Here is a 24,173-nt window from a genome sequence, read left to right on the forward strand (position 1 = left end):
GGCATGTCTTTGGCTCCGCACCAGAACCACTGCTCTGGGCAGCGGAGTTGAAAACAGCGACCAGAGCGGTCACAATGGGCATTGTGGGACAGCTCCTGGAGGCCAGGTAAGTCAACATAAGCAATGTAGTGTCTACATTGCACCTCTCATGGAGGTGGAGTAATTAAGTCGACATAGCAGGCAAGTGACATCAGTGGGAGGAACATCGTAGTGCAGACATTGACATTACAATGTCGACATAAAGCAGTTTACGTCGACTTAACTCTGTAGCGCGTACCAGGCCTCAGTCTCAGCCACGTCTGCATAACTAAAGGATTACAGCAGGGAGGGGAGAGCTCCTAGGGAAAGAGCTATCCAAGAAGGGCCTGGGTCCAGGGATTTATCAATAGCCATCAGGCCCTTGGCTTTTCCTCTGACTACCTAGATTATTTTTCCCCCATCTGATTGTCTCCTCCCAAAAGCTCCAAAGCAGACGCCACATACAGTATGTCAAGTATCAGAGACTGTGAAGAATGGTTTCTACAGGGAAGATTGATTGGGCTTGTTTAACATCAGTTTCACCCATCATTACTCTGGTCACCAGCTGTTCCCAAGCAATGGCGGGGAAAAAAACTCTCACCAATGCAAGGGGTTTATTTTGGGGTTTGGGAGGGAAGAGAGAATTAAAAGCTGGAGTGAGACTCCTTCATCTGATGGTTCCTTGACCCCGAGTAAGGCCCCAGCATATGCACAGCGCCAATTATAATCAGATCCCATAGCAACCCTGCCAGGGATCTCTGTGTTTTAAATGAAAGATGAACTCCGATTGGGGACCCACTCAGAAGCAAACTGTGTGACACGGATGGCGTCAGGTAGTCACCCTGACAAGCGTAGCCTATTATTCAAGAGCAGGTCCTCTGTGGATTGGCCCCAGTGCAGCTGACAAGGGGGCACAGCGAGATGGCAGCCCAGCGGAACATCCCTTTGCATAATGACCTGATTAGAAATCACTGGCATGATATGGCAACAGCCCCTGGGTCAGATGGCAGCAGCTGTGCTCCCTGCTGGGCTGAAGCAGCTGAAAAAGACTTGAGCTCAAATATACCATCTACAGCACCCATCCAAGACATGAGCTTTACAGATGGCACATTCAGGAATGGCCCAGCCACCACTGCCACCCAGCTACCTCTGTGGTGGGACACAGCACGCACACTACACCGGTGTCATAAGCTGGCCTTGTCAGAGAGGCCTAAAGGAGTTAGGTACTCAACTCTCACTGAGCTGGGTGCCTAACTCTCTTGGGGCCTTTGAAAAACCAAGCCACACACAACAGGGGAAGTGAGATCCAACTTCTCCAGGTGAAACTGCAGCATTTTCAGCAGCACACAATTAGCCAGCTGGGAATTTGACCAGGGCACTAGGCTTAGTGACTCTACTCTTGCAAAAATGTCATTGGAATTTACACGAACACAAACGCTCCGAGGCCTGCTCTCACCCCAGAATGGTACCTACATCCACAGAGTGCCCCCAGCACTATGCTAAATGACTGACTCTGAGAAGAGAATGCCATCTACCAAATCATCTGCTTAGGAGCTCTGCACACTTCTGAGTTCAGGAGATCTGGCAACATCAGACACTGAAAAGTTTTCAGACCAGTGCGTGCAGCCACTAAGCTAGACAGAGTGAAGAGCTGGAAGCAGATCATAGCCTCAACTAGGCATTTCCTGGATTTTGTTAGTTTGTGTCACACCCACAGCTGCATTTATTTTCTAAACATATACCTGTGGGTTAGCAACAACAGCCCTATAGAAACACAGTGTGACCTTCATACCTACGGGAAAGCGCTCGCCTACCAGATCTCTTGAAAGGTAACTTTGGAAGCCTTTCAAATGTGACAAGCATAAGTGATGATTTGGGGAGGGGGGGGGGGAATGAGAGAAACCTCCAAGTTGTTTTGACTAGCTAGCCAGCTGGCACTGTTCCTATAGAGACAGGACCTGCAATCATATCAGAGTGCTGAGGAGTGAGACTAAGCACATAGGCAATTTGCATAGCAGTATTTGGCCATGTTGCATCTAAGACTTTAAGAAAAAAATAAAATAAAATAAGATAAAAACCACACACAAGCTTAAACATTAATATTGCTTTACTGGTTTTTCACATGCAGGGCGAGATGTTCCAAACAATGCATTAGCAAGAATAAGCGTGTATCTAAAAAAACCCACTCAGCATATTAAACTGAAATGGAAGAGTAAGTATGCCACTGAAAATCACACTGGCATCGCTGAGGTAAAATCATTTGAGTGCAATTTGACTTCCATCGCATCTGGTTTCCCAGACATTTCAGAGGTGGAAAGGGGGGACAGAAATATATTTTTGTAAAGAAACTTCCTCAAGCTTTTACAAATCCAGAGATGCATCATGCTGACAATAAACTTGCCTGAGCTGTTTAAGACTGGACTCATCCTTCTAGCATTTTTTCTGTCTATTAATTATATTTATTAGTTTCCTAACACATTTGGGCCAAATCAAATAGCAAGCGCCTGCAACGTTTGAACATGCAGTCTCCGCACAGGCAAAACTCCCACTGGAGTCCGGGCAAAGATGGCAAGCTGCAGCCCATAAGCCATTTTATAGTCTCCAGATATCCCTATGGAGGTCCCATCAGGTGATCCTGCCAAGGTGCCAGCCGAGCCAAAAGGAAAATAAAGCCACTGGTCCTGGCATTGTTGGTGGGGAGGGGGGCAAGCGAGTGAAAGGGAATAGGCAGAGAGAGCGAGCAGGATTCTTAACTTTGGTCAAGGGGCAGGAATCAGAAACACTCACCCTAGCTTGAAGAGGGGAACCGATCAACCCATTGTAGCTAATCAGCCCTGCCACAACCTGCACTGCTTCACTGCTTTTAGCCAGTCTGCCCAATAAGTCTGGTTGGAAATTTGTCACCTGGGTTTTTCCCTTTAAATATCAGAAGCGATTCACAGCGACTTGTAAAGAGAGAGAGAGAGAGCGCGCGCACATGCGTGAGAAAGTGTAAAAATCACTGTCATGGTCAGAAGCATCCATTCCTCTAGTCCCACCCGCCAGAGCCCATCTCCACTGGGGTACCCAGTCCCAAAGCATGATGATGGCTTCTATTTCCAGCAGGCTTTGCATTTATGGCTAACAATGACCAACTGAACAGCCTGATGCAATGCCGGTTGGGAAGTTAGCGGAAGAGAAGCCAGCCATGGGAAATGGAACGGCCAGTGGAGTAGGGAATCTGACAGCTGAGCTGCATGGGAGGGGGTAGGGGGCGTCCTAGCAGAGGACAGGCATGTGACAAGGTGGGATAGGCTTATTAACTATTTGTGTTGTTTATGTGATATCAGCAGGGGAGCAGTAGTCACAGAAACAACATTTGAGGATCACAACATAAGACTTGATGGCCTGCTGCTGATTTACTGGTTGCAAATGTCGCCTGGGGGGGGGGGGGGGGGGAGATATTCCCTTCTCTAGGGTAGTTGTTACTCTTATTGTTTGCACTGCATGTGGTAAGAAGATACTAATAATCTGCAGGTAAATTTTGTGGCACACACACACAGACAAGCACTGAAATACTGAGGCGCAAACAAAGTAATATTCATTCTAGTGTATGTGATTCTCACCACAGGGATCCATCTAAAGAAAGACAGCACGTTAGGACAGATTTTCAAAGCTAGGCAAATTAACTTGTACAGATAGACTTCTTTGGCTGCCTAAATCACGTGTACATACAACCAAAGAACAAACACCAGCCAGGTATTGCATGAGTAAGTGACCTGTGAGACAGGATGGTCCAGGGGTTCACGTGGTAGCCGTGGACTTCAGGGGCCTGGGTTCAGTTCCTTGTGCAGCACAGATCTCATGGGTGACCTTAACCACGTCACTTGCTCTCTCTGTGCCTCAGTGCCCCATTCGTACAATGGAGAGAATTGCCCTGCCCTGGGTGTTGTAAGGCACGTGCATAAGGGCCATATGAATACTTGGAAAAAGAAAAGGAGTACTTGTGGCACCTTAGAGACTAACCAATTTATTTGAGCATAAGCTTTCGTGAGCTACAGCTCACTTCATCAGTATGCATCCGATGAAGTGAGCTGTAACTCACGAAAGCTTATGCTCAAATAAATTGGTTAGTCTCTAAGGTGCCACAAGTACTCCTTTTCTTTTTGCGAATACAGACTAACACGGCTGTTACTCTGAAACCTGTCATGAATACTTGGATCACTCCTGGAATGCTGCATGCAGTTCTGGACACCCCATCTCAAAAAGACCCCAAACCATTAGAACTGGGAAAGGTTCAGAGAAGAGCAACAAAAATGATGAAGGGGACAGAACAGCTCCCGTATGAGGAGAGATCAAAAAGACTGGGACTGCTCAGCCTGGAAAAGAAAGGACTAAGGGGGACATGAGTGAGGTCTACAAAGTCATGAATGGGGTGGAGAAAGTGACTAAGGAAGTGTGATTTACCCCTTCGCAGAACACAAGAACCAGGGGGCACCCGATGAAATTAACAGGCAGCAGGTTTCAAACAAACAAAAGGAAGTATTTCTTCACGCAACACAAAGGTCACCCTATGGAACTCATAGCCAGGGGATGTTGAGAAGGCCAAAACTATAACGAGGCTCAAAAAAAAGAACTAGACAAGTTAATGGAGGATAGGTACATCAATGGACACTAAGATGGTCAGGGACACAACTGCATGCTCTGGGTGTCCCTAGCCTCTGACTGCCAGAAGCTGGGACTGGATGACAGGGGATGGATCACTTGATGATTACCGGTTCTGGTCATTGCTTCTGAAGCACCTGCCATTGGCCACTGTTGGACAGGATACTGGGCTAGGTGGACCATTGGTCTGACCCAGTATGGCTGTTCTTATATAGACAGATGGCCATCTAAAGGCAAACACCTGATGTGAGTGCACACAGCAGTGCTCACCTGGTTTCAAAAATCTGACTCATGAGGCATTTAAGATCAACTAAATGCATCTGTTTCCACCTCACTGAGTAGCATTTCCCCATCTCTTGGGCACCTACCCACTCCTCTTTGATGATTGCAGTCTTGGGCCTGCAAGGGAGATGAAAGAGGGCCTTCTGGTTAAAGCAGGGGATTAGAGCTCTGTTAGTGACCAGCTGCACCATCTTGAGCAAGTGTTGACTGCTCTGTGCCTCAGTTTCCCTTCTTTCATAGTGGGACGATGATAAATACTGAAAGGCTTAATGTTTGCAAAGCACTTGGAGACCCTCAGATGGCAGGGCACCATGGAATCATTATTATAAGAAAGAGGGATCCATATAGTATCAGCACACAAGAAACTTCCCATCATTCAAGAAAAACAACGACAACACACCACTGCCCAACCTCCCGACACATTCTCTCTTAAAAAAAAAACAAAAAAAACACACAGTGCAATTAATTTCCATTGATTTTTTCCAACCCGAAGCCCAAAACGGCAGAGTCAAAAGGTTAATGCTGCGTGACAAAGGTCAGCAGCAGTTTGGGGAGGGAGGCGAAACGGAGGCTTTGTGGTCTCAGACAGCGGCTGGCTGTGCCCCCCTACTCCACTTGAGAAATGTAAAGTGATGGCGATTGCAGGAAGAAAGAGGATTGAGAGCCCTACTTAAGCCCCGAGTCTTTGTGGCTTACAATAGACCCTCCCTTGACTCATTAATCGTGTGTTCCATGGACAGCGTGCCTCAAAGAGCAGCAGATGACACATGTCCAGCTGCCATCGTTGCCCCCATCTCAAGGTAATGGGGCAGGGGCAGGTGCTCTTAGCACCCTCTGCTCGAGACTAATATATTCTGCCTCCTTGTCTTCTCCCTTTCATCTCCTCCAACAGGCCACACTGACAACTGTAAATGAGATTAGACTTCAGGGTATGGGACAGATGCAGAGCCCCCTCTGTGCGGTATCAAATGAGCTCTCCCAGCTTTTAAGTTTCTTTCCCCCTTTTACAAGCCCAATCTTGGTCGGGAAGGAGGAAAAATCCCCTAGCTCCGATCTGGACAGACAAAGCTAGACCCTGCTTTTTGGGCCTGATCCACAGCCCCTTGATATCAGCAAGAGTCATCCATTGACACCACTAGGCTTTGGATCAGATCCTTAGTCCACATTAAAAAATATATATATATACATACCCTGCCCCCCTCCACCCAGGGGGGTTTCGTAGTTTATATTATATCCCACAAGGTTCTGCTTGTTGACACACTGCACTTAATAGGGACAGTTGTTACAATTAGGATTGGCCAAAATATGTTTAGTGTTAAAGGGACAGCAACAATTTGACATCTAGCCAACGTTTTAAAGGAGTTAAAAGTAGTTTTAGAAAATATTCTGCATCTCCTTGAGCCCCTCGTCAGTTTCTGCAGTTTGATAACCACCATTTTTTTCTTCCCCATCCCTGTTGCCTTGTGTAAAACCCACATAAAGAAGGGGAAAGAAGTGATTTTACAGGGCAAACGGAAAAATTGGCCATGCATGGTCAATACCTCAAATTAAGCTATCTTGCTGGTTTTGCTAAACACAGCCAGTAGATGTTTCCTAGAACAAGAGTAGGAGAAAATAATTCATACTAAAGTGCGATTTTTAACTCAATAGTGTCCAGATGAACAAACTGGAATCACTCTATAGCATGGGAAATAGATAGTGTTAACTGTGTTAAAGGCTACACTGAGAAAGGGGTCACTATTAAAATAAAGATAATTTACTTGAAAAATAACTCTTTGCCCAAGTTACCACCAACTTTGATCAGTGGGCCCAATTCTGCAAAGTACTTTTCACCTTCAATCATTCAGGATCCAGGCCTATAGCCAAAAGGACTTAAAAGTCTCATTGACTTTCCCTTGTCTATGCCGGTTGGTTTTTGCATTGCACTCATCAAAGCTAGCCTAGTCACTTTCACTTTCAGGCTGTAGTCCTTTTTCTCATGCACTAGCACAAGACTGTTGTGTTTGCATCTCCACAACTGCAGGGAAATGGCCCTTTCCAAGAAAGCGACCTATTCCTTCTCATAAGGCAAACAGCAAGGACTTCGCTGCAAGCAGCTTTTAACCATGGCTCTGAAACGGCAGCAAACTGGGCTCAGCTGCATCTGTTCCTAACACTATTGTCATCAATTTAACTTTCCCTAGCACAGACAAGAATGCATCATCTGGTCTGTGGTATGTCTGCAGAGTTCTTACTGAGCTCCAGCTTCCCATTAGCTGCCCACACATCTCCTGAGATTCTCAGTAAACTCTTTTTCTCTGATACCATCACACCCACATCGAAATTTCACGGAAGAATCCATGCCTTCTCAGACAGCTGCAACAAAAATGCAGTCCAGACTCATAGGCAGATGAACCAAAGTGATGGGGTAGCAAAGGCTGTCTATTTAAATAAAATACCCTGCTGTCACCCACAGACACTGACCAAAGTGTGGGGAGGGGGGGTGGGTACTTAGACACGGGAACCCATCCCATGAACCGATCCTTGGCAGCTTAGACACGGAGGCCAGGACAAAATTACTCCAGCTTTTGGAACCTGATCAATGAGCTGCTGAAAAACCCACACCCTCCCCGCTAGGGGAACAGCATAAACGTGGGTCTGTTGTGACAATAAACATTGCACATTTCTATAGCCCACTTTCATCAGAAGATTTCAAAGCACTTTATCACAGCGATTAAGTTTCACTCATCCCCGAAATGGGGATAATTGGGGCACAGAAAAGTTGAGTAATTTGCCCAAGGCCACAGAATAAGCCTGTGGCAAAGCTGGGGATAGAACCCAGGAGTCCTGACTCACAGTCTTCTAATTTAACCACCAGGCAAAGCTGCCTCCACATGGGAATTGGGAAACACCCTTTCCCTCTTTCTGTGAGAGAGAGAATTAACCGGGGTGTTATTTATGCAAGGCGAAAGACAATGGCCACATTTGCCTTCATGCTGCCAAGACCTGCCCCCCAAAAGCTGTCTCTCTGCCCCACCTGCAATGTAATCCATCTCAACGGTTAGCAAGAAATGAGTCCTCTCCAAATGAAAAGCAAGAGATTTTAGGGAGGAAAAGAGCAGCCCTTGCTTTGCTCGGAGTTAGGATTTTAAATGGAAACAAATGTGTGAAATGTTCAAACACGGCCTGAGCCCCATGGGAGGTGGCAGATGCAGAGCTAAAGTGTGCGTGGTCGGGGGCGTTTAAGAGCACAATAAATAAATGTACAAATCCATATAAAAGTAACCAATGAGTTACTACTGGCTAAGGGCCATGGCCCCAAAATGAAAATGCACCACAGATGCACTCTGTGGAATAGGAGCTGCAACACTGAAAATCTGTCTGTTTGCTCAGCCCCACTGAAGTCCAGGGAAGTTTTGCCATTGGTTTCAATAAGCCCAGGATTTCGCCCTGGGCATGGTATATTAAAACCTCACAGAAGAGCAGGCAGTTCTGAACCCACCTGTTCTCCAGGCTTTATTTATTTTACTTGTTTAAAACAGAAATTGCACAACTCTCATCTCCAGGATTTTCAGACTGGCTGCCTAGGGTGCAATTCACCCTTCTGCAGGGGGCGGTGTGGATCATTGGCAGTGATCAGCGAGACCAACCAGAGCCAGTTGCACATTTTCCATCCAAACAAACATATAGATCTTATATTTAACACAAATGGTTTCTGATTAAATGGAAATTTTTGCCAAAAAGTTTCTGTTTTCATGTTTGGGTGTTTTACAAAAAAAAAAGCCAACCCCCAAATTTTGTACTTTTAAACTGAGAAATGTCCAGTTATCCCAGGGAAACTCCCAAATTTAAAAGACCTTTTTTTCAATAAAAATGAAAAATATTTTATCAAAAATTCTTGGGGGAGGGAGAGCAATCATCTTCCAACCAGCTCTAATCACCACATTTATCCTCATGGTAGTTCCATCGCCCTAGCAGCCAGAGCCTGGATCACAGTTTGTGAATTCTCAAGGGCTCCCACACTCACTCTCCAGGGCTTTCACCTGCTCTCCTCCTCCCCAGCTGTTCTCTTTCACCACAAGACTGACTGGAGAGACCTGCATGGTTCAGCTGACAGGGAGTAAGGACGGTAATACTATGAGCCAAGTATCAGAGCGGAAACAGCACAGGACTTCCAGGAAGACCGGTCCTCCCTTTATGTTAATGCACACAAAATCCTTGGGCACCTGTTTTGCCCTCCAGGCAAACACACAGAAGGAATTGGGTTTAGCACTTTACAACAGAGCTGCAGGTTTCAGTGCATCTGTGTTCTCTAGCCAGTGCCGCAGAAATCCCTTATATTGACCTCATGTTTCACACAGATTCCAGTTGGCATTAAACAAAACACACTCCTTTCTTGGTGCAGTGAATTTCTGGATACAGGGAATGTGTTTCATGACAAACAGCATCTCACTATTCATTGCTAAGCTAATGGGTTTTCTGTCTTACTGATATAATGCTGAAGGAAGACGTCTGCTTTTTGCTTTTGCCCACAGGCAACAAAGGCTGTATTGATTTACTCAGAACTTGGGACTGGTTTTTCGTGGGTTGCATTCTCTTTGATAATAAAGCCTTATTGACAGGGCTTAAATTTCAATTGCAGCCCTAATTCAAATGTGGCTAATTATGAGAGATTTTGATTTACAGTCTGTTTGCCTTGTCATTAGGGAAATGTACCACAAATCCAACTGCCATCAAGCCATTTTTAAAACATGACACTTCTGCTGTTCAGTCAAGATCTCTGCACCCACTTAGACCCTGCCAATTCTTCTCTGAGCCCAAGTCAGCTACAAGCCAAAAGCCCCATCCTGCAAGGATTCAAGGACTTCAGTGCGGCGTCAGGGAGCTTGCAGGATCTGCCCCAAAGTAAAACAAAATTTTGAAACAGAGAAGAATTCAGAATGGTTGAAACAAACATTCAAGCGCAACTAACAACTGATTCCTATTGCAACCCCGGCCTTCCGAATGGGAGCAATCCATGTTAATACATAGAACGCTAACAAATTAAAACATACTACAGAGATTTAAATATGATTGACCATTTCAATAATCTAGTTACTACGCCTCCCATCACCAGCTGGCTATGGTGCAGCACACGGACAAATGCTACTCAACCTAGATTTATGGCTTAATAATAGAGCATGGCTTAGTGGGTTATAAATGGACACTCGTCATGGCTAGCAGCCAGAATATTTACTGAATGATAACCGGACACCTCTGGCCACAAGGGCATCCCTCTGAGGAGACTGTACCACAGCCTTTGGTTTTGTAGTTTATTCACATTGAGGATCAGGGTTATTGCCTCATAAGGCAGTGGAGAAATCTCATCAGAACTTTAGTGCTGCTAGAATGATGCCAATGTAAGAGGAACCGCTCCCTTACACAAGGTGAAAGTCACACACACAAGTCTATGGCATTAAGAGCCATAGTTTACAATTTCATTTACACAGTGCTTCAGTTTAGAAGCAAGTCAAGGAGGTAACCCTAAAAAAAAATCTACTTAGCATTTCATGGTGCTAGATGGAAGGAATGCCACAAAGCAAGCATGCTAGTTATAGCGTCTAAAATTATAATCCACGCTCCAAATTGATAATCTGGAGTGTAGATTATAATTTTAGATGATAAAACTAGCATCTACATCAGTGGAGCTACACCAGTTTACACCAGCTGAGGATTTGGTTCCTATACATTTAGTTGACAAAATTATGGATTTCACTGTGGAAACAGATGCACGTGATTTTTTTTTTTTTTTTTTACTTTTAAAATTAAAGGAGCAGGTTCTCTGCTGGCAGAAACTGAAGGAGCTCCATTGAAGTCAATTTACCAGCTGAGGATCTAGCCCAAAGAATGTAGCAATCATTAGGAAGGTGCTGGATTGACAGCCTTGGAAAGTAAGGTCTCCTAGCCCGAGAACAGGTGCAGCACAATTGGTAGCAATGCAAGCGTGCACACACACACAAAACCTCAGCTCTGACCTGGGGGAGATCACCTCTATGGATGGCCGGGTAGTTCAGTCTCCAGGGCCCATTCAAACCCTTGGCTGCACTAATGGCACTGCCTATGGGGATGGGGGGCAGGTAACTGCAGTGGTGATGCCTATGAGGCAGACGCCAACACGCTGGGATCTGGATCGAGGCGAAACTCGTTTCACATGGGCCACACATTAAAGCCCTAGTTTGAGAACGTACGCAGCACAGCGCGGAGGGGAAAGTCTAATGCACACAGGAAAGCAAGGTAGTGTTAGAGCCTCTCTCACCAAAAGCAGGATGATAAAATATAGGAATTGTTCACATACCTGATCAAACAGAGCTTTCCAGTGCTGATAGGTAAGAGGCAAGGCATAAAGGAGGAAAAAAGGAAAAAAAGGTATAAGCAATTATACTAGAATGCAATTCATTCTGGAAATATACTTTAACAGGCAAATAATGGAATGATCTAGTGGTCTAAGCATGGGATAGGGAGCCAGGAATTCCTGCCATCTAATCCTGCCTCTCACAGTAACTCGCGGCGAGGTGTTGGGCTAGTCATTCCTTCTCTGTGCCTCGTGACCCGATCTGGAAAATGGGGATAATAAAGTTAGCATCTCCATGCAGAGGGGAGGTGTTGTGAGGCTTAATGCCTCTGCAGTGCTTCAGGGGTGTCAAGTGCCAAGGGTTTGCCCAGTAAACCCCGTGACATCAGCTGTGCAATTAAGAGAACCATGCAGGAGTTACCTGAGAATCCCCTCTCTACATACAGAGTCAGGTGCGTATTTACATACAGTTAGGTGCACACAGCTGTTGTAGCTTTCAAGTGCTTTGGGAACACTAAACGAGCCAATCCTTGGCTACGTTTTACATTTTGCAAAACCTCAGATCTAAAGCGCTCATCACCTTATTCCCCATCAGGCTCACAATCCATCAGAACACAGGAGGCCTGCGCAACAGACAGCTCCCCAGTAGGACTTTCAAACCTGACATAACAGCGTCTCATTCCTATGGGGCATTGTGAAAAGGAAGAAGTTGCCAGGTGGCAATGTGAGGGTGACACGGTAACCCAGCGAGTTCTAGGGTCCCTATAAGAATTAGTCCCAGGATAGTATTTGAAAGTCCACTCATGCCTATCCTGCCAGCTGGCTACCCCAGCACAACACTCCTGATTTGTGTCTCCCTCACTTACTTATGAAAGCAAGCTGAGAAAGATATCAGCACCAGATTTCACACAAGCAAAATGCATCTGCTGTTACATGCAGAGTAGAGCTCTGGTTAAAGTCTTAACTATTGAGTAAGGAATATTTCCCTCCAGTCAATTTTGGAGCTTTGCCTAGTATGCCTACCTAGTGGAGAGACCGTGGTTTACATATTAATTCACTGAATTTCCATGGAATTAGTTAAGCTGTTGTTCGAGTGGATATTCATGTATAAACTCCCAGTTGCCCCTGTAAATCTGCCCAATGCTTTAATGTTTTACGATATTTTAAATCCTGGCTTTGTTTAATGTCACTCCGAGTGCTGTAAGACAACAGTGGTACCATTCCCTTGAAGCCAAGGCTGTGGCAGCATAACCTCCTTTGTATGCATGTCCCCCCCCCCCCTTTTTTTTTAAAGTGATTAGCATTGTATAAGAATCGACTGTGTGTCAGTTCTTGGCAGACAAGCCAGTGAGCGTATCTCAAGTTTCCAATAAAAAAAAAAAAAAAGAGAGAGAGAAATATCAGATCCCAGTTTGGCCTTGGGCGTGCTCCTAACACAATGGTTTTAATTTTCAGAGGGTATCCTGCAGCCTCCTAGTCCCAACTTGAAATTCACTGACTGATCGCATGGGGGAGGGGGACTTTCACAACATCTTCTGTAGCATTCTATTTACAGATTGCACATAAATGATTCCTGGCACTTCTACATCATCAACAAAATAAGCCTCACCACCAGGCTTCCAGGTTGGTGTATGTTATCTCCATTTTACTGATGGGGAAACTGAGGCACAACACTTTTAAAATGTCTGCTCCAACTCCAGCTGAAGTCAATAGAAAGATCTCAGAATGATTTCTACGGAAGCTGGAGTGGGCTTTATGTGACTTGCCCAAGGTCACCTGGCAAGTTAGTGGCAGTGCCAGGATTACAATCCAGATCCCACCGAGCTGTGTGCTTTTACCTTGAGGACATTCTTCCTCTCCCATTCCTAGAGTCCACTCTGGCCCAGTTCTCAGCACTTTCAACATCTGCTGACATTAAAACCATAGTGAAGCTGCTGAGCACACTGCAGGATTAATGACTGGATTCTACAGCAGGCTGGAGTACCTCAAAGGCATTGCTTGCTTCTCTCTCTTCATAGCAGTAAGGAAACCAGAACGCTCTTTCTTAAAGGCCAGCCAAGCAGCTACAGTACTTACCAGAGAGACCCCAAAAACATGATTCTGTATAAATAAGTGTTGGGAGACTTAGGGCCCTAATTATATATGCTCCATCCAGGCTCTCATGTAATGTTACACATGGGAATTCGCCGCTGACCACATATAGTGCTAAAACCCAGAAACAAACTCAGTTCTCCCAGCTAACAATACCTGGTTTATTACCCTCTGGGAAAGAAATCCAGTACAAAACCAGTATCTACGTGCTTCTAGAAGGATGGACCTATGAGGACAGAAAACATTCAGAATTTGGTCACTTCTCTCTGTGACCCTGGGCAAGTCACCCCTTGAATGTTATAGCTATACAGGGTGGTCATTTTATATGTTTTGTATTTATAAATGTTATTTCATTTTCATTCTTGCTGATGCCCCAAAAGCCTTGGTGGAGGGCACTTGAAAATAAATGTATTAATTATTATTATTATACTTCTCTGCTTCAGCTTCCTCCATCTGTCATTAGGTAGATTCTTTGCCTACCTTACCTAAGAGACATTGCAATGGTTAGATTGGCCATGATCACGATTTCCTCATGCACCCAAAACTCCCAGCTAAGTAATTCAGCATACAAGGAGTGAATGTTCATCTGGTGCATGGAAAATGCAAGATTGGCCCATTAATGTTTGTAAAGCACTTTTATACAGGGAAAATCCACACAACAATTCAGCATTTACATTGAGGGGTTCATATGAAGAGCATCAGATTCTGCCTGTGGAGAGCACTGGTGTCTCCCAAGTCACTTGGAGCAGGGGGTGAGCAAATGGGGACAATAACCTGCCAAGAAACAGCAGGACTGTAAAAATAGAATACATGATATTGGTAGTGCAGACTGAGACCTAAATAACATATGACTCTTTGCCCTTAGGGCCTGATCCAGCACCCATTGAAGTCCATGTGAGTCTTTCCATGGATTACTATCAGCACTGGATCAGGTCCTCACACAGCAGCTTTCATCTTAGGCTCTCCAAATACTTCAACACTTCACTGCCCATCTCTACTTCTAGAAGATTCAAAGCATCAAGACCAATTGGTAGCCCGGTATCAGCATTCTGCACTGGGATACGGGAAACTTGGGTTGGAATTCCAGTACCAGGTCCCGCACTCCACAGGTCAACATGGGTCATCAAAGCTAAATGGGTAGACTGAGGTGTCTTGTGCTTCATTAATAAATAAACAAACTAACTGTTCACAGGCTGGGGGATGCACAGCAAGATGGGGAGGCAGGGAGAGTTCACAAGGGTCTAGGGCAGGGGTGGGCAAACTTTTTGGGCCGAGGGCCAAATCTGGGTGGGGAAATTGCATGCAGGGCCATGAATGTAGGGCTGGGGCAGGGGTGCGGGAGGGGGTGTGGGAAGGGGTGTGGAGGAAGTGGCTCAGGGCAAGGGTTTGGGGCAAAGGAGGGGTGCGGGGGTGTACAAGGGGGCTCAGAGAAGGGGGTTGGGGTGCAGGAGAGGGTGTGGAGTGCAGGAGGGGGTTCAGAGCAGGGGTATAGGGTGTGGCAGGGGGCTGAGGGCAGGGAGCTGGGGAGCAGGAGGGATTCAGGGTGCAGGAGGGGGCTCAGGGAAGGGGTGCAGGGTTCCCTGTTCCCAGCCAATTGGAGCTGCGGGGGAAGGTACCCACAAGTGAGGGTAGCATGCGGAGCCCTCTGCCCCCCACCCACAGGGCCACAGGGATGTGGTGCCAGCCGCTTCCAGGAGCGGCACGGGGCCCACCATGCCACAGGGGTGGCAATCCCATGGGCAGGATCCAAAGCCCTGATGGGCCGAATCCGGCGCCATAGCTTGCCCACGCCTGGTCTAGGGGGTTCCAATGGAGATATGAAAGGCTCCTGGGAAATATATGGTTTTTTCCTCCAGCACTTCCCTGTACTGCTGCTTAATGCTTCAGACATTTCGAAAGGGTCTGCTAATCTTCCTCCCATTGATGCTAATGAGAGTTACTCAAGCACCGATGGCATATCAGCCCCCTCAATTTTACCAGTTGGTTTTTGCATCAGAAACAGGATAATTAGAAGCCTAACTGTAGCACCATCAGTGGAACACCTCGGTCAGAGAAACGAACAGCTCTGTAGGTGCTTAGCTGGCTGCATACTTTCCCCAGTATGAATGCAATCATCATCATGTAGTGATTAATCTTTTACTATCCATGGGTTAAGAGAGCTACAGGATCCCTAAATCTTCTTCTGAACCATTGAAGGGAAGGGGGAGAGATGGGTTCTCAGACTTATAAACACAGAGATGCTGCTCTTGGTAAATAAGAAGTTCGCTGTTTAAGAATCTTTAGAGATTAAGGTTTACAACTAAATTAGGCTGCTTACCAGGACTCAGGTTGAAATCTAAGGCAGCGTGTGCACACAGTGAAAATGAAAGAACATCAGATCACACACCTTGAACATGGACCATGTGGTGCTTGTTATAAAGTTCTCCAAAAATTATTGTAGGGACAAGGCCCTTGATAATATTCTTGAAGCACAAACAACCTTGGAGTGGCAGAAAATATTTATGATAGCTGTGGGTTTAAGTAAACCCACCAACACTTAACTTCTGTTGGATTCTAGGTGGCAAAAATGCACAGTATAAAGTAAGCATGGTAACAGAAGAGAGGAATGTTTGTAAAGGATTTTAAGATGAAAAAAAGCCTAAAATGGGGATTTTCAAGGGAACCAAGGTGGAGTTAACTACAGGGCTCCTGCTGAAAGTCAATGGGAGCTGATTTCAGAGCAGCAGCCCTGTTAGTCTGTATCCACAAAAAGAAAAGGAGTGTTTGTGGCACCTGAAAGATTAACAAATGTATCTGAGCATAAGCTTTCGTGAGCTACAGCTCAGCCCCCTTTGGATTCCCGGTCTCAATGTATGTAGATTATAAGCGTTTAGGGGCAGGGACCATGTCCTCACACATCTCTGAAGCAGCCAGCTTGCTGCTGGCACCACAGAAATATCACCCTAGAAATCCCCCCTTCCCAGCTTTATTTGTTGGGGAAAGATTTGGCTCGAGGCAGAAAGTCATTGGAAATGCTCTTCTGCCCCTTGATTTCACCGGTGGCTTATGTGGCTAAGGGATATGGAGAGTGGGGGGCAATTCAAAAGGGGTTTGGGAGAGGCGGGGGGCTCTATTCTCGCTGAAGTTCAGTTATAAATAGCTTGATCCGATTAAAACCGCTGAGGCATGGGGGGGGGGGGGAAGCAAATGAAACTTACATCCTCTGTGGCCATAGGCAAGACATCCTCCGACTCCAAAACCTCTATTTCTTCTGCTTCGGAGCTGGCAGCCACGGCAGGGGAAGAGCTGGCGCGAGCCTCCGGCCGCCTGTCTCCCATGCTTGGAAACAGCCCCGCGGATCTTTGCAGCAATTAAAACTAGCGGGTGCCTGGCAAACTTTCAAACCGGGCCGAGCTTCGCCTCCTCCGTCAGGGCTCCTGCAGCCGGGGCGATCCTGGCAGGGAGCCTCCCGGGCGCGCAGGCAGGAGCCGTCCCGCAGACATGCCGGTGCCAGCGGCTGCTGCCGGTCTGCTGCGGCTCCGGACCGGGCAGGTGCCCCCCGCCGGCTCCGTCGGGAAAGACTTGGCCCCCTGGGAACCCCGCCGCCGCGCCCGCGGTCCTGCCCAGCGCCCCGCACTCCGCATAGGGCCCGCCGGTCATGGCCAGCCGGCCGCCCGAGCCCTCGCCGCCCGGAGCCAGCACCTGCGCGCCACGCGGGGAGCCAGCTGCGCTGTGGCCGCGGAGCCGGCTCGGCCGGGCGGCGATCTCCTCCTCCGCTTTCGGGGGGGGGGGGGGGAGCGGCGCCTCCTCCGGAGCCTGGGGAGGCAGAGCCCAGAATTGCAAATCAGGGAGCAGGAGCCGGGGGGGGAGGGGGCCGCGGCGGCGGCGGCGGCTCCGGGCGCGGGGGGGGGGGGAGGGAGGCTGCGACAAGGACGCGGCGCGGTCTCCCGGCCCGGCGGGCAAGTCGCGGGAGAGAGAAGTTTTTGCAGCCAAGCGCCAGGGATCGCGGGCGGGCGGGCGGCAAAGTGCACGTGGGAGCCCAGAGCCGCGCGGCCGGCGCAGCGCCAGGTAGGACCAGGTCCTGGTGGTCCTGACCCCGCCCTAAAACTACCCCAGGCTCCCAGCCCCACGACAACCCCCCCTCCCCCCCCAGCCCTGGGCTCACCCCCCGCCAACCCTCCAGACCCGGGCTCGCGGCCCCACGGCAACCCCCAGGCTCACCCCCCCCCCCGCAGCAACCCCCCGGCCCCGGGCTCACCCCCCCCCCCCCCGCAGCAACCCCCCGGCCCCGGGCTCACAGCCCCCCGGCAACCCCCCGGCCCCGGGCTCACCCCCCTGCCCCCCGGCAACCCCCCGGCCCCGGGCTCACCCCCCTGTCCCACGGCAACCCCCCAGGCTCACAGCCCCCGGGCTCACCCCCCTGTCCCACGGCAACCCCCCGGCCCCAGGCTCGCAACCCCCCGGCCCCAGGCTCACCCCCTGCCCCCCGGCAACCCCCCGGCCCCAGGCTCACCCCCCTGTCCCACGGCAACCCCCCGGCCCCAGGCTCACAGCCCCACAGCAACCCCCCAGCCCCGGGCTCATCCCCCTATTCCATGGGAGCCCCACGGCAACCCCCAGGCAACCCCCCCCCAGCCCCGGGCTCACCCCCCTGTCCTCCCGCGGCCCTAGGCTCACCCCTACCCGGCTCACCCAGCCCCAGGCTCACCTCTGTCCTCCCCAGGCCCCACGGCAGCCCCCCTTGGCCCAGGCTCACCAGTCCCCTCCACCGGCGCTACCCCGGCCCCTGAGGATACTCCAGCTACCTGCTCCAGGAGGAGGCTCACACAGGTGCGCACCTGCCTGGCTGGCACTGCGCTGAACCGCTCCCTGCTGGCGTGGGGAGGGGCCCGGGCCCGACCCCGACCCGCACCCCGGGCCTTTATTTCTGCAGGGCCTGAGGCGGCTGAGCGCGCTGCCCGCCCTTCCCCGGCAGGGCGAGGGTCCCGGGGCGCCCGGAGGCAGCCGCAGGCGGAGCGGGCTGGGCTGTGGATCGTCCATCGCCCTGCAAAAGGGCCGCGTCCCCCTTGAGCCTCCACCCACAGCCCCGCGCCCAGCACCTCCTCCAGGGCCAGGCTGCAGGGAGGTCACTGAGCCCCGCTCGGGAGCCGAACCTCGCCCTCGCCTTTGCGCAGGGAGAAGTAGAAGGTCGCCAGGCAGCCTGGCTACCCTGGGCCCAGGCAGCGGCGGAGAGAGCCCGCTGTAGGCATCCCTCGGCCCCCCCGTTACTGTCTTGCAAACTTCTTCCTCTGCCCTAACAGCCACCTCTTCCTCCTGACCTTGACAGCTGTACTGTCCCTAGCCCCAGCAACCAGCCCATAGGTTCCCTTCTCTGAGCCCTGCTGACCTCCACTATGCCCCTCTATGGGCAGCCCCTGCTCCCTTTTCTCTGCCCTTCTGATGCTGGATGGGTTTTAACATTAAACCCCTTTCCACCTTCCCTTTGCTGAGCAACTGGAAACAGGGGGCAAGCTGCAGTTAATAGTTTCCTTATTATTTTTAATTAAGACTCCCATCTTGGGCAGGCCAGTGAACTTCCTCATTCTCAGGATTCTTTTTAATCCTGCACTGTAAGAATTTGCCCCCATCTCACAGATATGGAGGTGTAAACCTTAGCCATCTGGAGTTTGGATTAGAAACTTCAGGAAACCCTGATTGGAAGAGAAAGCCAGCAAGTTTGGTGTATTCCAATCAAAATACAGAGCTAGCCTATTCTCAAAGAGGAGGTTATGCAATGTAGCGCTACTAAGCCACAGGGTGAAAATGTCTTAGCTTCCCACTTCAGTTACAGCCTGAGCTAAAGCCAAAGGAAATTGAGAGTCAAAACTCCAGAGCCTGCCTGGGGAAACCCAGCAGACCAGTGATAGCCAGGAAGAGGTGATGAGTCAAGTATCCTTCCTTGAAAACAAGGAAGGACAGAATGGCCCAGAAGCTGGTAATGGGACCTAGAACTTTTCACTTCTCAGCCACTATTTCTACCCAGACCGGGTTTGCAGAAGCTAGAAGAGCTTTCCCATTCAGGAGCTGTGTGATGACATGTGAAACAAAAGGGTGGCATCCAAGTGGTAAATAGCAGATGGGAGTCCACAACCCCAAATCCCAGCACAGAAGGCACTCAGAGAAGGCAAGGGCAGAGATCTGGGACCCAGTGTCTTGCCATCTGCGTATACAAGGCATGCACTGCATGCTTGACTGTTGTGCATTGTCCCACAGGCTGGTTGTGACCTATGGGCCAATTCCATCGGGCCCCCAGGGAGGTCCTGCTGCACTGAGGATGCTATTCTGGACCACAAAAGCATAGAGTGAGTTGTTGCCTGCCTTACTAATTTAGATGACTGTTTCCCACACTCCACAACCTGGCAGCTCTGCCTGGTAATATAATAATTACAACATAGAATGTGGAATTGTGGATTACTGCTGAGGATACAGAGTATGTAGGTACTTCAGAGGAACATTTTCAAGACCCCATAAAGGAAGCCTTGAGAATATCAAGCATGATTTGCCTTTGCCGCTTTTTATTCATTTGTATTGCAGTCTTTGTGATGTCTGGTATTCCAAGCAAAATAGTATTCGGTTCTACCCACTACATGTAAAGCAGCGGAAAAGGTCAGTTAACATGCAATGAAAAGCTCTAGGGGTGGAAACCTACCCACATATGACACAAAAAAGTTTTCTAAACCTTCTGTAGCAAATCAAAACAGCTTGTTAATGGGACTTCTTTCAGCTCACAAAATCCCAAAGTGCTTTTACAAACCTTAGCCTCGATCCTGCAACTGGCGCTGAATGCACAGACCTGTGTAGAGCCGGCCTCAGACTGCATCCACCACTAAAATGCAGCAGCCTCTAGAATTAAACAGATGTTTAGGGCAGGAAGTGAAGAACACTGCTTCCGGCTGAAACTTCAGGAGGAATTTAGATAGAATGTATTTACCCCAAGATAGAACTGGGCCAGGACAGTGAGGTTAACCCCTTGTAGTTTCATGAGAAGTGCCAGCAGAACTTGCCTGACCACATGTGGTTAGGACTTGGGTTTTACATTTCACCCCAAAAATGGCACAACATCCCACCTAACTCTGTGATGGGATGTTCATTTTGTGCTGAATAGGCTGGATACCACAAGCCACTTCTCTCAGTGCCCAGGTGTTTAGAAGTGGACTCCTGTCCAAGTATTGCCTAGACCTGACCATATTTAGTTTTAGAAAGACAAGGTGGGTGAGGTAATATATTTTATTGGACCAACTCTTGACGTGAAGAAGAGCTCTGTGTAGCTTGAAAGCTTGTCTCTTTCACCTACAGAAGTTGGTCCAATAAAAGATAGCACCTCCCCCATCTTGTCTCTCTAATATCCTGGGACCAACACGACTACACCACCACTGAAAATGAGTTATTTAGCTTTGTCATCAGATGGGATCACAACACAAGTTGGCATGGCTTATTCAAAAATAACAGATCTGCCTGAAATAGAGACCAGTTAGTATCTGAAGGTTAATTGCCAACATAAAACGAAGTCATGCTTATAATTAATTCTGAACTGACAGGCTTTCAGATAGGAGGGTCAAAGCTAAGAGGTAAAGAATGTCTCTCTAAGGAAGATGAATCAAAATCCTTTCCCAATTACTTTGCACCAAATCCTTCCATAGGAAATTCAGAGATAAAAATGGATATGGGTGAAAAGTCATGTTTCTGTTCAATCAAATGAAACTATGAGGAACACAAATGTGCTGCTGTTAGGAGTCTGTGATCTGACATGGAACATGACTGGGCCATAGCCTCTCCCAGCCCACCTACAGCTATCCTAACAATTATTTCTACCTTGCAATATTTCAACTTTAAGCACTTCCTTCCTTTCTTCCCTCAGTCGGAGAATGTCATATGCTGACCACCTCCTGTATCATCATCCAAGCATCTTGAAGTGCTTTCCAAATGATTAACAACTCCATGGGAGGTCGGCATTATTATATGGATTTTACAAAGGAAACAGAGACATTGGGGCTTGGCCAAGTGGATCAGTGGCAGAGCTGGAAATAGATGACTCCCAACTGCCAGCTCTAGGCACTAAACCACTCTGCTTCCCTAACCCAGAGAGGAGGACTGGATTTGGATAAGGGTAGGATAGCAATTCTGCTCTTCTTCATCTGCAACATTTACCTTCTCCAAAATGGTGGGATTCTTTGGCAGTTTGGAAAACAATAAATGGTGCTTTTCACATTCAATGCCTTGTATAAACATTAGGCAATTTTTTTTTTTAAACATAGCATTTCCACAGCTCCCTAACCATACTGAACAGAACAAAATAAAACGGAAGAAACATGGCTTCTGGCTTCTTGTGTTTCCTTTTTCTTGCTACAGGATTTTTTACAGTTTTGAGAGGTTTCTGAGTTCAGTTAAATTCCCCTCATTATTCACTGGTTCGGAAATAAATTTCTTTCCCTCCCTGGTTTTACTGTAGCTCAGATCTCATTTTAAATGGCACTGTAACAATTCTGACAGCTTCCCTTAGATGTTTTTTCAAGGTCTGAGCTACTGCAGAGTATGATGTAAGTACAGGCCCCAGAGCCCTTTTTTTCTTCTTCCTGAGAGTTATGTTTTAAGTTGAAATATTAGACCAACTGCAGTAGTAGAAGAAAAATGGTTGAACTAACGATGGTTTAACTCCAATATTTGTATTATTTAGCTGTTGAGCCCATTGTAAAGTTATCTGGAAATTTTTAAGCTATTGATACATTTAAAATGCCTTGTGTCTATCTTATCTCTAGGCAAAAACTAACAGAAGGTCTTTAACAATTACAGAGCTAAAAGAAAAGGAACCAACTGAGTTGAGACTCTTGATTTTAAAATAATATCCACAGAGAAAGCAATAAAGTACTTGTGATAACTTGTGAAATGTTCATCCTTATGAAGTTGTATTAAGGCTTTTAGGGTAATATTTTCAAAAGCACTCAAGTGACTTAGGAATGTAAATTCCATTGACTTTCAATGAAATTTGGGTCCCTAGGTGCCTAACTAGGGCGATGCAGGGGATGCAGTCATCTCACATTTGTGCAGCACCTTTCATGTCAGAGGATCCCCAAGCACATCACAGATGATACACACAACTTGCCACTGAAATGGAGGGTGTCGGATAATAACCAGCACCCAGACTCCGGCTTCCGACAGAGACAGAGCCATGATTTTGGGTTGCACCTTCTGCCTGATTTCTAGAGGTACCAAGGACCCACAGCTCCTAATCAGAGTTCCAATTCTGACATGGGGCCAAAAGCTCCACCTCCATGCCAATTCAGTCTTTGGCCCCTCAGAAGAGTCTGCCAATAAGGATGCCAGTTAGTAACACCAGTTCCCCGGTCGAGATGCACCACATTCATTTCACAGAGACAATCAAAAACCATCAGACATGAACAACTGCTGATGTCCATCAGCTGGGTTAGGGTTTGAAGTAGTGACCTAGAGCCAGAAAACACTAGATATATTTCCATTCCGATAGGTGAAAATCTCTATCCATTCCCAATCCTGAGAACCATCCAATCTCCAGTTATCATGGGAGTATATTTAGGACCAATGAAGTGAAGTTGAAATTTATGCACCTGGATTTTGTTATACTTTATCCCATCAGACAGGGAAGCCAAACATCTCTTTCCCACTTGGGTTCCATGGAATTTCTGAAGAACAAGGTGGCAAAATGGATTTGACTGAATCAAACACAGAGGGGACCTAAACTTTCCTGCTTTCCAGCCTTTCCCATCATTGTATTTAACTGGGTTTGTAGTAGAACTTCTCACTGAACATTGTAAATACCATCTGCTTGGAATCCTGCTCAAGCTGGGAAGTTAGATAAACATCTTCCTGGAGGGTGTGTTTTTATATCATTCATGCATAATGTAACTTAATGAATACTGTATCAGGACAATAGAAAATGAGAACTCAAGCCTAAAAGATAGGTTCAGAGGAATTAAGTTGACCTGCTCCACTGATCGACCACAGTTGGAGTGGAAGGTATTTTTAATCTATGATTAATCTGGGAGTTATAGACCGAGAACCTTGCCCAGTTATTTTTTCCCACATCATGTGTCTCAAATCTGGCATCACTATCCTTTTTGGGGGGGAAGAAATTGCTATAAAATGGCATTGCTGTAAAAATGGCTTCTAAATATCAAAGTTACGTATGGTAGCTTCTCTTCTCCAAAGTGGATTCAAGATTCTCCTCGTTTTACTTTCTGGCACCAGCTATCAGACCAAACATTTGCCATTTGGAAGAAGGGATATTAAAGAAACATGAAGCATAAATAAAGCAGGATTTCAGTGTCAGTGAACAACAGCATGAGAAGTGACAGAAAGATGTGGCAAAGACAGCAAACATTTCCCTTTAAAGATTATATTCCAGGATGCTCGAAGAGCAATATTTAGTCAATGCATTTACTTTATCCATCTATTGTTCCAAGTCAGGTCTAAAATCATGCCAGATCACCTCATGCTAGCTCAAGCCTAAATCTATAGCTGTTCTGTGCACAAAACTCCCATTCACTTCAAGAGGATCTTGCTGCAACGTTTTTCCTGGTCGGTATCCTTTACCAAAGACCAAATATAAAACAAACAAAAATCAGAACATTAATAACCCTGGAATTTTAAAAGAGGGGAGAGGGATGATTCATTTTTTAGCATGAATATTTTTCGCCCTCTTGATTTCATGCTTTTGCATTTCTGTTCTCCCTTGTTTGGTGGTAAATTGATGATGCCTCATTGGTGAGGGATGCAAAGAAAAAGGTGGCCCTGGAAAGCGGGAGAGTTTGGAGGTCTGACTGCTGAACACTAAACC

The 24,173-nt window shown here is 47.5% G+C and overlaps 1 protein-coding gene and 1 long non-coding RNA gene across 4 annotated transcripts in view; one reads left to right on the top strand and one right to left on the bottom strand.

Moving 5' to 3' along the window:
• The window catches only part of RHBDL3 (rhomboid like 3), a 127,533-nt gene extending 110,540 nt beyond the window's left edge, over window positions 1-16,993 (bottom strand). The window contains exons 1-2 of one of the 3 annotated variants that reach the window (XM_075119237.1): window positions 16,543-16,993; window positions 11,258-11,281 (exon numbers count right to left, since the gene is read on the bottom strand). In XM_075119237.1, coding sequence (XP_074975338.1) covers window positions 11,258-11,281; window positions 16,543-16,662 — 144 coding nt within the window. In that variant the 5' untranslated portion in view covers window positions 16,663-16,993. The remainder of the gene's footprint in view (window positions 1-11,257; window positions 11,282-16,542) is intronic. The other 2 variants (XM_048819295.2, XM_075119236.1) reach the window with 2 other exon arrangements.
• A 262-nt stretch (window positions 16,994-17,255) lies between these two features.
• LOC142069282 (uncharacterized) lies at window positions 17,256-21,676 on the top strand. Its single transcript, XR_012665056.1, has 3 exons — window positions 17,256-17,392; window positions 19,577-19,665; window positions 21,222-21,676. It is a non-coding gene; the product is annotated as an uncharacterized LOC142069282 (long non-coding RNA).
• The last annotated feature ends 2,497 nt before the right edge of the window (window positions 21,677-24,173 follow it).

Source organism: Caretta caretta, chromosome 14, assembly GCF_965140235.1.
Source record: "Caretta caretta isolate rCarCar2 chromosome 14, rCarCar1.hap1, whole genome shotgun sequence".
In the NCBI taxonomy this organism is placed as follows: domain Eukaryota; kingdom Metazoa; phylum Chordata; order Testudines; family Cheloniidae; genus Caretta; species Caretta caretta.